At 42.1% G+C, this 18,030-nt stretch overlaps 1 protein-coding gene across 1 annotated transcript in view; it reads right to left on the minus strand.

The window, feature by feature from the left end:
* Positions 1-3,621, minus strand: part of LOC100564451 (sodium-coupled monocarboxylate transporter 1) — a 27,998-nt gene extending 24,377 nt beyond the window's left edge. The window contains exon 1 of the mRNA XM_062982845.1: positions 3,019-3,621. Coding sequence (XP_062838915.1) covers positions 3,019-3,366 — 348 coding nt within the window. The 5' untranslated portion in view covers positions 3,367-3,621. The remainder of the gene's footprint in view (positions 1-3,018) is intronic.
* Positions 3,622-18,030: the final 14,409 nt, after the last annotated feature.

Here is an 18,030-nt window from a genome sequence, read left to right on the forward strand (position 1 = left end):
CTTTGGACATCCAATATGTTAACCCTACTTTACCCCGGTGGCATAGTGGGTTAAAGCCTTGTGACTTGAAGGTTGGGTTGCTGACCTGAAGGCTGCCAGGTTCAAATCCAACCTGGGGAGAGCACGGATGAGCTCCCTCTATCAGCTTCAGCTCCATGCGGGGACATGAGAGAAGCCTCCCACAAGAATGGTAAAAACATCAAAACATCTGGGCGTCCCCTGGGCAACGTCCTTGCAGACGGCCAATTCTCTCATACCAGAAGCAACTTGGTGCAAGTTGCTCCTGACACGAAAAAAAAAAAACTTTGGACATAAGATTTAATACCTTGGATAGCTAACTTAAGCTTTGGACTAAAACTTAAATTGGGTTCCCCATTGCACAGACATAAACATCACCAGCCCCCACCTATGCCCAACCCAGGGGCACTATGTAGAATTGCCTGCAAGAAAGAAACATGACCTTCAATGTTTATCATAAACACAAAACAATAATTATCTTCATGACAGTAACAATTCTAGTGTTAATAGATCTTAATAAACATGCACACACCTAAGCCATAAAACCTATTAAACAGAACACAGATATGAAAGAAACTTGTAAAAGGATGTAATGATACAGGTTGACTATCCCTTCTCTGGAATTCTGAAATCCAAAATACCCCAAAAGTTTATCGAAGCCTGATTTCTAAATTATTTTGTGTTATGGAACTACTCTCAATGATTCTCCAAAAAAGTTTCAACCCCCACCCCACCCCCCCCCCACCCCCACCCCGAAGTTTTTTCTGGCTATGGCCATATTCCACAGATATATAAACCCCACTTGCCTAGTTTCCAACAGACCTCACAACCTCTGAGGATGCCTGCCATAGGTAAAGGTAAAGGTTTACCCTGATGTTAAGTCCAGTCATGTCTGACTCTGGGGGTTGGTGCTTATCTCCATTTCTAAGCCGAAGAGCCGGCGTTGTCCGTAGACACCTCCAAGGTCATGTGGCCAGCATGACTGCATGGAGTGCCGTTACCTTCCCGCTGGAGCAATACCTATTGATCTACTTCCAAGAATTTGCAGCACTTTATCAGTCACCTCATGTTTACAATATTTATATGGTGCACCTTACCCAGTCTACTTTTACAACCTCTCTGTTTTAATCCATGTTTTTATTAGTTTTTGTCATTTGTTTTTATTGGCTAATGTTTAAATTTTTATAATTGTGCGTTTTTTGTCTATTGTTGTGTTTTATATTGCTATTGTTTTTATTCAGGCTTGGCCCTATGTAAGCCGCCCTGAGTCCCCTTTGGGGAGATAGAGGCGGGGTATAAAAATAAAGTTATTATTATTATTACTCACATTGGCATGTTTTCGAACTGCTAGGTTGGCAGAAGCTGGAGCTAACAGCAGCCGCTCCCTCCGCTCCTGGGGTTTGAACCTGGGACCTTTCGGTCTGCAAGTTCAGCAGCTCAGTGCTTTAACACACTTCGCCACTGGGGCTCCTTATGCCTGCCATAGATGTGGGCAAAACTTCAGGTAAAAATGCTTATGGAACATGGCCATACAGCCCGGAAAACTTACAGCAGCCCAATGATTCTGGCCATGAAAGCTTTTAACAACACATTGAAGGCAAGCATAAGGCTGATGTGGCCTTCAAGAAAAATGAGGTTGACACTCTGGTTTATGTAGTGCAGGGGTCCCCAAACTAAGGCCCGGGGGCCACATGTGGTCCATCGAAGCCATTTATCTGGCCCCTGTGGCAGCGGCTCCCTCCTCCTCCAGCGAGGAAGGCGCCTCTTCCCACACCTTCCAAACCTTTGATGTTTATAATGGTATTTTAATTATTATTTAATTAATTATTAATTATTAAGGGATGCTTTGCTTGTGCTTTAGGTGCACAAAGGCAGAAGGGGGTTGGACTAAATGCCCCAAGGGATCTCTTCCAACCCTCTTTATTTTGAGAAGTGTTCGACTTGTGATTTTGTGATATGAAATCCAGCATGTCTATCTTGTTTGCTGTGTCATACAATAAAATTATTATTATTATTATTATTATTATTATTGACACAAAAACATAGTACAGTATAACACAGAAACAAGATGTATATGCTGGATTTCATATCACAAAATCACAAGTCGAACACTTCCCAAGTGTTTAGGGCTGTGTGATGTATTATTATTATTATTATTATTATTATTACAGTAGAGTCTCACTTATCCAAGCTAAATGGGCCGGCAGAAGCTTGGATAAGCGAATATCTTGGATAATAAGGAGGGATTAAGGAAAAGCCTATTAAACATCAAATTAGGTTATGATTTTACAAATTAAGCACCAAAACTTCATGTTATACAACAAATTTGACAGAAAAAGTAGTTCAATACGCAGTAATGTTATGTTGCAATTACTGTATTTACGAATTTAGCACCAAAATATCACAATATATTGAAAACATTGACTACAAAAATGGCTTGGATTATCCAGAGGCTTGGATAAGCGAGGCTTGGATAAGTGAGACTCTACTGTATTATTATTATCATCAACTGAGGCTGGGTGGCCAATCTGTCGGGGGTGCTTTGCTAGAGGATTTGGTGCACAAAGGCAGAAGAGGGTTGGACTAAATGGCCCAAGGGGTCTCTTCCAACCCTCTTTATTATTTTTTATGATGATGGTGATGATGATGATTATTAACATTGAGGCTGTATTTGTTCCTGTTTTGTTTGTTTACTTCATAATAAGATATGTGCAGTGTGCATAGGAATTTGTTCATAGTTTTTTAAAAATATATATATAGTCCGGCCCTCCAATGGGCTGAGGGACCGTGAACTGGCCCCAAGTTTAAAAAGTTTGGGGACCCCTGATGTAGTGTCTATGGTGGATAATCAAAAGTGGTGGGAGTTCAATCACACCTGGGGGGCCAACTTGAAGAGCACCGACCGGGCGGCAAAGGCACTGCAGTTGGCCCTCCGGACCCAAGGATTCCCAGGCACGAGGCCGGTGCGCCTGGAGGGGACGAGCCTGGCGGGAGGCTCACCTCGTAGGTGCTGGTGACGCCCAGCCGGTAGAAGACGGGCAGGAAGATCTCGGCGCTGAGGATGACCACCAGGGCGTAGGTGAGGGCGAAGACGCCGAACATGGCCCCGAAGAGGTAGACCTCGGACGGGGTGCCCAGCACCGTCACGGCGGACATGAAGCTGGCCGTCAGGGAGAGCGCCACCGGGAGCGCCGTCAGGCTCCGGCCGCCCATCAGGAAGTCGGCGGCCGTGTCCTGCCTGCCCGCCACCGCGTAGTAGACCCCGATCCCGGCCGAGATGAGCAGCATGGCCGCGAAGACCAGGTAGTCGAAGGTGCCGAAGCCCCCGGGCGCCAGGCAGGCGCTCATGGCTGGGATCTCGGAAAGAAGGTCCCGAAAGGCGAGGAGGCTGCTCTTCTGGGCTCTCCTTCAGCCCCTCAAATGTTTTCCCCCATTCCTTACACACCTGTCCTTCACTTCCTCTCTCTCTTTAAATCCTCCCTTTCAAATCCTCCTTCTTCTGCCCCCTCCTTCCTTTCCTCCAAGCGCTTCTTCCCAAAGCTGTGCTCCCTGCCAGCGCAATGTTACCCTCCGAGGCTCGTGGCTCCTGGCCGCCTCTGATGTGGTTGGAGCTCAGCCCCAGGACACCTCCCTTCCCCGCCTCCAGAACGAATGACTGGACAGGAAAGGTCGCTTTGCACCCTTGGCAGGGAGGCATCGGAGAGGAGAAGCAGCCTTGGGCAAAGGCACCCATGGTGTAGCCCAGGCATGGGCAAACTTGGGTCCTCCCTCTAAGAGTTTTGGACTTCAACTCCCACCATTCCTAAGAGCCTCAGGCCCTTTCCTTTTCCCCTTCAGCCGCTTAAGCAGCTGAAGGGGGAAAGGAAAGGGCCTGAGGCTCTTAGGAATGGTGGGAGTTGAAGTCCAAAACCCCTGGAAGGAGGACCCAAGTTTGTCCATGCCTGGAGTAATCTCAGGGAAGTACTTACCCCCCAGCCCACCCATCTCCTGACTTTGGACTATGAATGTGGATTTCTCAGATTGACCCAAAAGGAAGCCGTGGGATTCCTCCTCGGATATATCTCTGCATTGGTTAAAGACCTGCCCGATACCATTCAAAATACAGTGCCAGGTTATATCCTCGGTGCCATCTCCTACTGTTGTAGGACGGTGGGAGCTTACTATCATGAATAAGCGATAGTTTATGCAGTTCAGCCCAGGAGAGGACAGCTTCTTCATTTTTATTCTCCAGGGCATAACCCCATATGTGGCTATGGCTGTTAAAGTCACCAATTTGACAATACATACTCACCAATTACTACCGCCCATTGGTGCCTATCATAGAATCATAGAGTTGGAAGAAACCTCATGGGCCATCCAGTCCAACCCCATGACAAGAAGCAGGAAGTAAAGATAAAGGTAAAGCTTTCCCCTGACATTAAGTTTAGTCGTGTCCGACTCTAGAGGTTGGTACTCATCTCCATTTCTAAGCCGAACAGCCGGCGTTGTGCATAGACACCTCCTAGGTCATGTGGCCAGCATGACTGCATGGAGCGCTGTTTCCTTCCCACAGAAGCGGTATCTATTGATCTGCTCACATTTACATGTTTTCGAACTGCTAGGTTGGCAGAAACTGGGGCTAATAGCGGAAGCTCACTCCACTCCCCAGATTCAAACTGCCAACCTTTCGGTCAGCAAGTTTAGCGGTTCAGCGGTTTAATCCGCTGTGCCACCAAGGGCTTAGAAACAGGAAAATCGAATTCAAAGCACCCCAGACAGATAGCCATCCAGCCTCTGCTTAAAAGCCTCCAAAGAAGGAGCCTCCACCACAGTCTGGGGGAGAGAGTTCCACTACCGAACCGGTCTCACAGTGAGGAAGTTCTTCCTAATGTTCAGGTGGAATCTCCTTTCCTGTTGTTTGAAGCTATTGTTCCGTGTCCTAGTCTCCAGGGCAGCAGAAACAAGTTTGCTCCTTCCTCCCTATGACTTCCTCTCACATAATTTGTACATGGCTATCATGTCTCCTCTCAGCCTTCTCTTCTGCAGGCTGAACATGCCCAGCTCTTTAAGCCGCTCCTCGTAGGGCTTGTTCTCCAGACCCTTGATCATTTTAGTTGCCCTCCTCTGCACACCTTCCAGCTTGTCAACATCTCCCTTCAACTGCGGTGCCCAGAATTGGACACAGTATCCCAGGTGTGGTCTGACCAAAGTTCAGTTCTCAGGAGAGGAGAAACAAAACTCTTCATTTGGGGGCACATACATAGAGGTAATCATGATGCTATTAAGTTCCACTGTTATAACCTCTATTTTGTTTTCTTTGGTGTTATGGGCACTGTTGACTTGGAGGTCTGGCAACACAACCTGGGGATCACAACCAGACACAGTGAAGACATCTTTCCTTGCGCTTTGCTACTCTGCTGCTGAATATGCATGCCCATTGCGGAACACATCTTACCACATTAAAACAGTGGATGTGCCTCTTCATGAGACATGCCACATTATCACAGGATGTCTATGCCCCACACAGCTGGAGAAATTATACTGTTAAGCCGGTATTGCACCACCTGACAACCACTGGGAAGTAGCAGCCCATAATAAAAGGACCAAGACAGTGACATCTCTGGCCCATCCCCTGTTCGGAAATCAGCCAGCACGCCAATGTCTTAAATCAAGAAATAGTTTTATAAGATCTACAGAGATACTTGCAGGAACACCCCAGCAAACGAGAGTCCAAAAGTGGCAGGTTAAAACCTGGAACCTCAAACCATGACCGATACCGAATAAGAGATTACCTCTTAGGCACACAAAAGACTGGGCAACTTGAAATGCGCTGCACAGACTGCACTCTGGCAACACGAGATGCAGAGCCAACCTTAAGAAATGGGGCCACGACATGTGAGTGTGGAGAAGAGCAAACCACAGACCACCTACTGCAATGCAGTCTGAGCTCTGTCCCATGCACAATGGAGGACCTTCTTACAGCAACACCAGAGGCACTCCAAGTGGCCAGCTTTTGGTCAAAGATATTTAGTATAATGCCAAGTTTTTAACTTTGTGTTTTTGGATACATTACAACTGTACCCTTGATTCGCTTCTGACATGATAAAATAACAACAGTGCCAGGTGCACGAAGCCCCAAACCAGAAAAGCTGGGTATTCCTGAATCCCACTCTTGACCTCAGTGACCTCTGATGAACAAACATCATTTATGGCAAATTGATTGACATCTGCTGCTCATGGTCATTTGTGAGTTTAGGTTTTTTAAAGAACAGTTCTTCCACCTGCGTCCTGAACAAACATATTTACACATCAGTCTTCTCCTCTGTTTTGCTAGAAATACCATATTTGTGAGCAATAATGTCACAGCCAGTAAAGCAAGAATAAGCACAATGTGGGCTTACTCTGTATATACATCCATTGAGCTAGAATTGACTATATAAACTAGTCTCCATGCCAAACATCCACCTCTGGGAATCCATGGCTACGGAATTCTTCCACCCAGCCTCTTCTGGATAACTTATTAAATAAAATTACTCCACTTTTTCAATACTGTTTCTTCTGCTATGGATGAATGCTTCTCAGGAAGTTGCCCTGGGTAGTGCAATGGGTTAAACCCTTGTGCCGGCTGAACTGCTGACCAGAAGGTTGGTGGTTTGAATTCAGGGATCGGGGTGAGCTCCCGTCTGTCAGTTCTATCTCCCCATGTGGGGACATGAGAGAAGTCTCTCACAGGATGGTAAAACATCAAACATCCGGGCGTCCCCTAGGCAACAGCCTTGTAGACGACCAATTCTCTCACACCAGAAGCGACTTGCAGTTTCTCAAGTCACTCCTGACATGAAAAAAGGAAAGTTGTTTCTAAAAAACCAACAACACTGTCATGTAATTTGAATATTTTGGGTTTGGATCTCACCTTAGAGAACAATGGGAAAGGGAGGGAATCTTCATTTATTTTTTATATCCATACTGGTTAATCCAGTCAGTTAAGTTTTCTTACACAAGGTTGTCTTTACTACTGGTCACAAGTGTGAAATCGGAAGGTGTGACACTTTGTTTCCCAAGTCAGATTTCTTAAATTTATTTGCATACACACACACACACACACACACACACACACACACACACACACACTAGCTTTGCCCAGCCATGCGTTGCTGTGGCATGGAAAATAAAGTACAGTAGAGTCTCACTTATTCAAGCTAAACGGGCCGGCAGAAGCTTGTATAAGTGAATATCTTGGATAATAAGGAGGGATTAAGGAAAAGCCTATTAAACATCAAATTAGGTTATGATTTTACAAATTAAGCACCAAAACATCATGTTAGACAACAAATTTGACAGAAAAGGTAGTTCAATACACAGTAATGTTATGTTGTAATTACTGTATTTATGAATTTAGCACCAAAATATCATGATATATTGAAAACATTGACTACAAAAATGGCTTGGATAATCCAGAGGCTTGGATAAGCAGGGCTTGGATTAGTGAGACTCTACTGTAATGAGAAGTAGGTAGGCTTTGAAACTGTAAGGCTATTCATTCCTGTGTATTTGTTTAGGTTTTGTTTTTGTTGGAGGTCATACCTTGGATGTGTTGGTGTGTTGTGGCATAGTAAATTGGTCAGGTTGAGTAGGATTTAATGGCCTTGTAGCCTAAAAGCCTGGCGGATTCTTCCCTGGGGGAATCCTTTGTTGGGTGGTGTTAGCTTGGCTGATTGTTTCTTGTCTGGAATTCCCCTGTTTTCAGATTGTAATTCTGTATTTACTGTTCTGGTTGTAGATATGTTTTATGGTGGGAGTCAGGTTTTTTTCATTTTCAATTGATTTACCTAGGCAATGTTGATGGAATCATTCCAGATGTTGAGTCTGACGTCTGCAGACAGTCCACATTTTGCAGGCATATAACAGGGTTGGGAGGACAGTAGCTTTATAAACAAGCACCTTGGTATCCCTACAGATGTCCAGATCCTCAAACACTCTCTGCTTTATTCAGAAAAATGCTGCACTCACAGAGCTCAGGTGGTGTTGTATGTCACTGTCAATGAGAGGTGGCTGCCAAGGTAGCAGAAATGGTTAAAGTTTTCTAACATTACACCATTAAGCTATATTTCTGGCATTGCAAAGGGATCGGCTGGTGCCTGCTGGAAGAGTACTTTGGTTTTCTCAATGTTGAGTGAGAGGCCAAGCTTTTCATGTTGTTGTTGTTTATTCATTCAGTCACTTCTGACTCTTCGGGACCGCATGGACCAGTCCACTCCCTGTCGGCCATTGCCACCCCCAGCTCCTTCAAGGTCAAGCCAGTCACTTCAAGGATACCATTCATCCATCTTGCCCTTGGTCTAAATACGATCCCTGGGGAAGGTAATGCCGTAGCAACCCACCCCAGTATTCTTGCCATGAAAACAAAATAGATCAATACAACCAGAGCTTCTCATATGCTTCTGCAAAGGTGTTTAGAGTGGCTTGTAGGTCTTCTTCTGAATGCACACAGACTACGTTATCATCAGTATATTGGAGTTCTATAACAGATGTTGCTGTGATCTTGGTTTTGGCTTTCAGTCTGCTGAGGTTAAATAGCTTGCCATCTGTCCAATAGATAATTTCCACTCCAGTGGGAAGCTTCCCATCAACAAGATGAAGTATCATGATAAGCAGCATGATGACGCAATATTAAACAGCCACAAACATGCACCCTACCCTCAACTTGTAGGTTAAGAGAAGTACGCCACTGCATGGTGCTACCATCAGTTAAATTCCATTGTTCTGAAGCATTTTTTATATTGTTAACTGCTGCCAAGTCAATTTGAGATGCCTTATGTATGGGGGACCTCCAGGCCTCCCTTTCATCAATAGCCCTGATGGGTTCTTGCAGGCTCAAGGCTGTGGCTTCCTTGATTGAGTCTATCCATCTGTAATGCTGTCTTCATAATCAGCCTTATCAGGCATGATGATTTTTTAAAATGAACCATACCTTCTCATGATATAGCCAAAGTACAACAGTCTCAGTTTAGACATCTTGGCTTCTTGGGGGAATTCAGGCCCTGATACCTGCAGAACTCTTCTCCAGCACCACATTTCAACTGAGTTGATTTTGGGTTGTTGTATGTTTTCCGGGCTGTGTGGCCATGTTTCAAAAGTATTATCTCCTGATGTTTCACCCACATCTATGGCAGGCATCCTCAGAGGTTGTGAGGTATGTGAGCGCGAGTGCAGCATTTTTCTGAATAAAGCAGAGAGAGTTTGAGGATCGGGACATCTGTAGGGATACCAAGGTGATTGTTCATAAAGCTACTGTCTTCCCAACCCTATTATATGCCTGCAAAATGTGGACTGTCTGCAGACATCAGACTCAACATCTGGAACGATTCCATCAACATTGCCTCTGAAAAATCCTGCAAATCTCTTGGGAAGACAGACGGAAAAATGTCAGCATGCCGGAAGAAGCAAAGACCACCAGCTTTAGAGCGATGCTCCTACACCATCAACTGCGCTGGACTGGCCAAGTTGCCCGAATGCCCGATCACCGTCTCTCAAAGCAGTTACTATACTCACAAGTCAAGAACAGAAAACAGAATGTTGGTGGACAGGAAAAGCAATTTAAAGATGTGCTTAAAGCTAACCTTAACAATTGTGGAATAGACACTGAGAACTGTGAAGCTCTGGCCCTTGAGTGCTCTAGCTGGAGGTCAGCTGTGACCAGCAGTGCTGTGGAATTTGAAGAGGCACGAATGGAGGGTGAAAGGGAGGAACATGCAAAGAGGAAGCCATGTCCAGCCAACCCTGATTGTGACCGCCTTCCACCAGGAAACCGTTGTCCTCACTGTGGAAGAACATGTGGGTCAAGAATAGACTCCATAGTCACCTGCGTATCCACCACCAGGACACTACATCTGGAAGTCAATTATACCCGGACAACAAGGGATCGCCTAAGTGAAGTGCTTATCATGCAGCTACATGCCACTTGTATCTCAGATTTCCTCTCATTGTTTCACCATACTTTTTAATTATCAGGAGAAACCTGTGAATAAACAGCACATAGTTTCCACGTTGCCACTGGTGCAATAAATAACTAGCGCTGCTGCTGCAATATTATGCACATGGTAGTGTGGGTGTGTTTTGTGTGTAACGTTTTCCCACTCTACATCCCTGTTTCCAAGCTGCAGCCATTCAACTTCTGGTGAGTGCTATTAGTTGTCCCTTTTTAATTCAGGTTGTGATTATGCAATAAGCTGATAATGCAATCTGTATTAATTGAGCACTATTATGAGGACCATGTGTAAAGGAAGAAGGGCAATGCCCATTGTTCCAATTTTACAAAAAATGAAATTGTGGCACTAATAGACCATGGTGCAATAATATCCACACAATACCAATAGATTGGAGAGCTGGTCCAAAACTAACAATATGAATTTTAACGGGGAGACCATATAGGATCGTATTACCATGCTTGGTGGACATGTCAAGAAGCGGGCAAATTTTGGAAAATGATACATACAGAGTCCCAGAAAATATTAGGGAAAAAATTTCCAATGAAACCAGAATATTATCTACTAAACCTGACAGACTCAGAAACACAATTTAACACAAACGACGATAAATTATTCACATATATCAATACAGCTGCAAGGATCATCTTTGCAAAACATTGGAAATCACAACTAATTCCGGGAAAGGAAGAATGGCTTGAGAAAATAGAGGACATAAGAGACATGGATGAATTAACTTTTTTATTGAAGACGCATAGAGGACAACCAATTAAAAGGACAGATTGGGATCAATATAAAAAGTATATGGACATGCAGTAAGAAGCAGACCTTGTCACAGAAGGAACAAACTGGGATATATCAATACAATCAGAACGGGGAAACAATTATAAAAACTGACTAAAATTAGGCCCCCAAAAGGGAGGATGGGAAGTACTACAAGTATGTAAATGGGCGTGTGTGGGGCTTTCTATTTTTTGGGGTGTTTTTTTTTCTTTTTTTACTCTTTCTTTCTTATTCTTTATTGATTTTAGTGTGATGTGTTGTAGAAACTCAATAAAAATTATTTTTTTTAAAAAAAAAAGAATTTTAACGGGGGAAATGTAGGGTATTACACTTAGGCAGGAAAAAATGAAATGCACAGATATAGGATGGGTGATACTTGGTATGAAAACAGTACATTTGAAAAGGATCAAGGGGTCTTAACTGACCACAAGCTGCAACTTGAGTCAACGGTTTGATGCAACAGCTGAAAAACCCAATGCAATTCTAGGCTACATTAATAGGAGTGTAGTGTCTAGATTGAGGGAAGAAACAATCCTACTCTATTCTGCTTTGGTCAGAGCTCACCTGGAAAACTGTGTCTAATCTTGGGCACCACAAGGGAGACCAAAATGATCCAAGTCTGGAAGCCAAGCTCCGTGAGGAATGGCTTAAAGAGTTGAGGATGTTTAGCTTGAATAATAAAAAAGCTGAGAGGTGACATCATAGTCATGTTTAAACATTTGAAAGGCTACTGCATGGAATATGGAGCAAGCTTGTTTTCTACGGCTCCAGAGACCAAGGCATTGAGCAATGGATTCAAACTACAAGAATGGATTCAAAATACCTCACAACCTCTGAGGATGCCTGCCATAGATGTGGGCAAAACGTCAGGAGAGAATACTTCTAGAACACGGCCATACAGCTTGGAAAACATACAACAACCCTGTGATCCCGGCCATGAAAGCCTTCGACAATACAAGAAAAGATATTCCACTTGAATATTAGGAAGAAATTCCTGATGCTAAGAGCTGTTTGAAAATAAAATACGCTATCTTGGAGTGTGTTGCACTCTCATTCTTTCAAAATTTGATGCCCATCTATTGGTAATAGTTGATGTATTTCCTCTGTGACAGAGGGTTGGACTAATTGGCCCTTGTGGTCTCTTCTAACTCTGTGATTCTATGATTCCATGAAGTCTCTTTTGTATATCATATTATCTATTTTGTATGTATAATGAGAAGTTTTAAAAATATTTTTCACAAACAACATTCAGAAAAAAACAGTAACACTTGACTGTAATCTGGATAATAGTCTCACTCATGTACAGTATAATCTTTTTTTCCTTTGTTTTCCAGGAATTGAAAAACCCGTAGTCTAACATATTGGTATGGAATGTCATATTTTCTGGTGCTAAATTCATATGGTTTTGGATTCATTTCACTTTATGATTTATCGCATTAGTTTTATTTAGGTAATGCCTTTCCTCCAATGTGGCATTGCCCAGCCTTAAAAACATAATGGCACGCACATCCTTGTTTGTGCAGAAGCTCTTTGAATTCTAAAAAGGAAAGAGCAAAAATGTTACATTATGTTCAGCCCATGCTATCTTTAGTCCTCAGTGGCAAAAGACCAATATGTGACACCCATTTGAACTTTTTCCTTTCGGTAATAGAATCTGTCCCCTTGTTTGCTTAAGGTTTTTAATTTCACAAAAACAGATTTATGATTCAACCAGTTTGCAAACTCCAGGTTAATATGAGTGAAAGAGTGGACAAATGTTCACCAGGAAGCTAATTAAATACAGCATTTCTTAATACAAGATTGTTCTTTCTTCGGTTCTTTGGCAGTTGTGGTTTTCCATTCCAGTTCGTTCCTTGAGACCAAATCACTCTACATGCTCTCTTTCTGCTTAAGTGATTAATCAGAATAGAAGTAGGTGGAAATATACCTGTTCCAGGAACATGGAGAGATAGATAAACATCCGCACACTCCCAAATTTATTGCTAACTACATAAAGTAAATTTTGTTACTGATCCTTTATTTCTTTTGTTTGAGATTAAATTAAATTTGAATCTTGGTATGCACTAAAGCAGTGGTTCTCAACCTGTGGGTCCCCAGGTGTTTTGGCCTACAACTCCCAGACATCCCAGCCAATTTACCAGCTGTTAGGGTTTCTGGTATTGAAGGCCAAAACATCTGGGGACCCACAGGTTGAGAACCACTGCACTAAAGCTACCTTTATTTATTGTAAATATAATCATCTTTAATGTAAAACCTGGAAGGTCAAGAGAACTTTATAACTGCTTTGCAAAAGTTTGACACAGAAACATTGCATGCCACTACATAGCCTTTGATTTCTCCAGCTTTTTACATCATTTTAAATTCTTTTCTACAAATATTTATTAGTGGAGGGATAACATATGACATGATAACATAGGGCAGGAATAGAAATGATCAAAGGTCTGGAGACCATGTCCTATGAGGAGCTTCTTAAAGAGTTGGGCATGTTTAGCTCGCAGAAGAGAAGGTTGAAAGGAGACATGATAGTTGTGTATAAATATGTGAAAGGGTGTCATAAGGAAGAGGGAGAAGGCTTGTTTTCTACTGCCCTGGAAACAAGGACTCAGAGCAATGGGTTCAAATTACAGGAAAGGAGATTCCACCTGAACTTCCTGACTGTCGAGCTGTTCAGCAGTGGAACTCTCTGTCTCTTAGTGTGGTGGAAGCTCCTTCCTTGGAAGTTTTCAAACAAAGGCTATATGGCCATCTGTCGGGGGTACTTTGTGCTTTTCCTGCATGACAGGGGGGTTGGACTAGATGGCCCATGTGGTCTTCTCAAACTCTACGATTTTATGAAATCATGCAAGCCTCCACATGCAGCTCCCATTATTCCTCAATACAATGCTCTTTAAGACAGATGTGACACAGAGTCCACCATTATCTATATGACCTTATAAGTCCCACCTGGAATAGAAGTGCCACACTACATATTTTTTCTATTTCTCATACTTGTACCAGTAGCAGTCATCATCATGGAGAAAAATTGATAAATTAGGGGCATGATGTGGAAGAAGTGGAAGTTACTCAGAATCACGTGTTCAATCGAGATTTGGTGTCATCACCAAAATCAGCATAATGTCATGCTTGCTGAAAAGATTTTGTTGACACAATCCCGTTAAAGTACAAGGGGATGCAGTTGGTCAAATAGCTTGGACCTGAACCGTCAACACAACCTGATACAAGTCAGAGAATACAAGAATTGGTGTGTGCTGCTTTTCCTCCTGAATCTATGTGGGCATCAGTGTTGCTACATTTCTTTTGCTTCTGGGGCTACTGTTCTGGAGCTAATTTCACTGCTGCTAGCTCTGGAACAAGAGCCACCTGACCCAGGAAACTTTCACAGGATGCAGTTGCAGTGCAGTGATCCCAATTTAACCATCATGACTGCGTCTTGTGGAATTTGGGGGTTTGTATATTGTTGAGGCACTAGATTCTCACTAAGTGAGAATCCGAAATATCTCTTCTTACATGGCAAATCTCAAGATTCCCAAGAATGCTGCCAGCGTAGGTGAAGTGGAGTCATATCACTACAATTATGTACCATAAGAAGTCCCATGGGAGGTCAATAAGATCACTTCAAGAATTATCTCTCCCAAAAGCTAACCTTGCAGATGGTTTTCTTTAGATAAATGTGATTTTTAACAGTTTGGCATTGCGGCTCTAAGTACTCTTACGTGAAAGTCAGTTCAGATAATTTTAATGAATTAAATGCAGCACTTTTAGATTTACATATAGCTGGTAAATGAGTTTTAATACTGATTTGATCCTAGATGGCTAAATATCACACATACTTCAAGCCATGAGTGCATGCATGTGTGTGGAGGAGATAGAATAATTGCTATAGGGAATAACTGTATTTCTAATATTCACAATAGGGAAGATAGGTCTTTCAGTGCCAGGAAAAAATACAATAAAAATAACATATTTACAAAGGAGCTGTATTGACTTAGGCAATCCCTCATTGTCTGAGTATGATGACCCTCCAAGTGTAGTGTCTTGGCGGTGGACATGTACGTGACTGTAGAGTACATGACCCTATTCTTGACCCGCATGTTCTTCCACAGTGAGATTAGTTTCCAGGTGGAAGACGGTCCTGGTCAGGGTTGGCTTGATGCGCCTTCTTCTTGGCACGTTTCTCGCTTTCGCTCTCCATTCATGCCTCTTCAAATTCCACAGCACTGCTGGTCACAGCTGACCTCCAGTTAGAGCGCACAAGGGCCAGGGCTTCCCAGTTCTCGGTGTCTATGCCACAGTTTTTAAGGTTAGCTTTAAGCCCATCTTTAAATCTCTTTTCCTGTCCACCAGCATTCCATTTTCTGTTCTTGAGTTGGGAGTATAGTAACTGCTTTGGGAGATGATTGGGCATTCAGACATTGCCAGTCCAACGGTCTTATTTATTTATTTATTTGCAGTATTTATATTCCGCCCTTCTCACCACGAAGGGAACTCAGGGCAGATCACAACGTACACATACATGGCAAACATTCAATGCCATTAGACATACAGACAGAAACGAAGACATAGAGGCTATTTAATTTTCTCCAGCTTCCAGGCTTCTTGAGGGTATGCTCGATTCCGGCCACAGGGGGAGCTGCTGCTTCATCATCCACTGTGACACCGAGTCCTTTGATTGCTTCCTCATTCTTTTCTGCATGCTGCTGTATGATTTTTATGGTGTTGTAAATTAGTTAAATTAGCCTCCCCGTATAAGCGGTACCTAAATTTTCCAACGATAGATGCAACTATATTTCGGGTTGCTTAGGTCAACAACAAGCTGGGCTATTTTTTTCAATGGTTGGGTGCTCACTCTGACGCGGGCTGCCTCTCGGTCAGTAGTGATTTATTGCAGCTGGCTACTAACTAGCTGCACCACAGCCCGGCCCTTTGCTTCTTCCAGGATGCTGACATTAGCATTCAGCAAATGTCATAAAGTTTTCTGGCACTTTTTGGTACAGATTTAACTGTGCATGTAGTGCAGTGGTTCCCAACGTTTGGGCCTCCAGGTGTTTTGGACTTTAACTTCCAGAAATCCTTGCCAGCTAACCAGCTGTTAGGAACTGTGGGAGCTGAAGTCCAAAACACCTGGAGGCCCAAAGGTTGGGAACACAAAAATAACTACAAGCAACACCACCAAAGAACAGGACAGAACTAGACTGAAATCTACAACTTCAGATAGCAGAGAGAGAGATTTGCACAATTCGTTTTGCAAGACCTCAGTAGGGATGTTAATAACAGCATATATTTGAGGTTTCTCATTCATAGGGTGTCATGTCAGAACCAATTTGATAGCAGTTAAAAACATGACAAAGATGTTAGAGTGCAACTTCCAATTAATCCTAGCAGGTACAAACATTAGCATGAGACCCCTTGATGAAGTCGAATAATATCTTCAGAGCAGGAAGTCACCCATCTCTACTATAAGAAACTATGAAGATAGGTAGCATCCCTTTAATTTGTGCCTGAGAGTGGATAAACATATACCTCTCCATTATGTTATACACATTTTATATATATATATATATACACACACACACACACACACACACACACATACACACACACACACACACACATACATATATATATATATATATATATATATATATATATATATGAATTTTCAAAAAGAATACAATAAAAGTGGGGGAACATTGTGGTTTATAGGAAAGTAGGAAATAGTGAGAGAGATAAAAGAAAGAAAGAAAAAGGAGGTGAGTTGAAAAGTTCCTTGACTTCTATCTTTATCTATATTGAATATATACTTTTAGGGGGTCCTCCTCCATTTTTCTGTTTTTCATTATTATCTAAGTTTCCCTATAGTCCACATTTATTCTTGTTAATATATTACAACCTTTCTATGATTATATTGTCTTAATATACTTCTCCTTTACTAAGAATTTTAGTAAAGGTTGCCAACCCGTCGCTTTCTTTGGTAATCCTTGTTGTTTCGCTAGCATATATGTGAGTCCATTCATATTCTTTATTTCCATTAGCTTTACCATCCAGTCATTCACGTCCGGTATCTTTTCTTGTCTCCAGTTCCTTGCGTAAATGATTCTCGCTGCCGTCATCATATAATTTAATAGGAGGTCATCATTTTCTTTTATATTGTCTTCTGATATTCCTAATAGTAAGTGTTCTGGTCTCATTTGATATTTGATGTTCAATATTTTTGTGAGGTTCCATGTATCTCTTTCCAATTTTTTTTAACTTTCTCACAGGTCCACCACATATGGAAGAATGATCCTTGTTCTTTTTTGCATTTCCAGCATACCGTTTGTAGGGATTTGTTTATAAGTCCTAATTTTTTTGGAGTTATGTACCATCTATGGAACATTTTTATCCAGTTTTCCTTTAAGTCATATGAGTACATTTGTTTTAATTTATTGTTCCATATATTTTCCCATTGATCCATTCTGATTTTTTTTGATATTGATTGCCCATTTTGTCATACATTATTGTAGTTATTAACTGCTGTCAGATCAACATTGACTTATGAGTGACCCATGAAAGAGAGTCCTCCAGATCCCTCTCTCATCAGCAGGTCTTACAGACTCAAACCTGTGGCTTCCTTGACTGAATCTATCCATTTGGACTGCAATCTTCCTCTTTAACTACTGTCTTCTACTTTAACAAGCATTATTGTCTTTTTGAGTGAGTCACATCTTCTTGTAATACGTGCAACACTCACAGTTTAGTCATCTTAATTTCTACAGAGAGTTCTTGCTTAATATGCTCTAGGATGCATTTATTTGTCTTTTTGGCAATTCACAGTCTTCACAGAACTCTTCTAAAGCAGCACATTTCAGATAAATTGATTTTCTTCCTATCAGCTTTCTTCACTCTCCAATTTTTACAACTACACATAGAAATAAATGATAACTATGATGGCATGAACAATCCTAACTTTAATATTTAGTTCTATATCTTGACACTTCAGGATTTTGTCTAGTTCTTTCATAGCTGTCCTTCTGGCAGTCTCCATTATGATTGATTTCTGAGCCAAGGTATGGAAAAACTTGAACCATTTCAATGTCTTCATCGTCTTGTTGAAAGTTAAGTAACTTATCTGTAGTCATTATTTTTGTTAGTGTTCATCTGTAAAGATTTCCTTGTGTTTTCTTCCTTGGCTTCAATAATCATTTCAAATCTTTTCTACTTTCTGCTACTAGTATTGTGTAATCTGCACACCTCAAATTAAGGATGTTCCTTCCTCCAGTTTTCA

The sequence above is a fragment of the Anolis carolinensis genome, chromosome 5 (genome assembly GCF_035594765.1).
Source record: "Anolis carolinensis isolate JA03-04 chromosome 5, rAnoCar3.1.pri, whole genome shotgun sequence".
Lineage (NCBI taxonomy): Eukaryota > Metazoa > Chordata > Lepidosauria > Squamata > Dactyloidae > Anolis > Anolis carolinensis.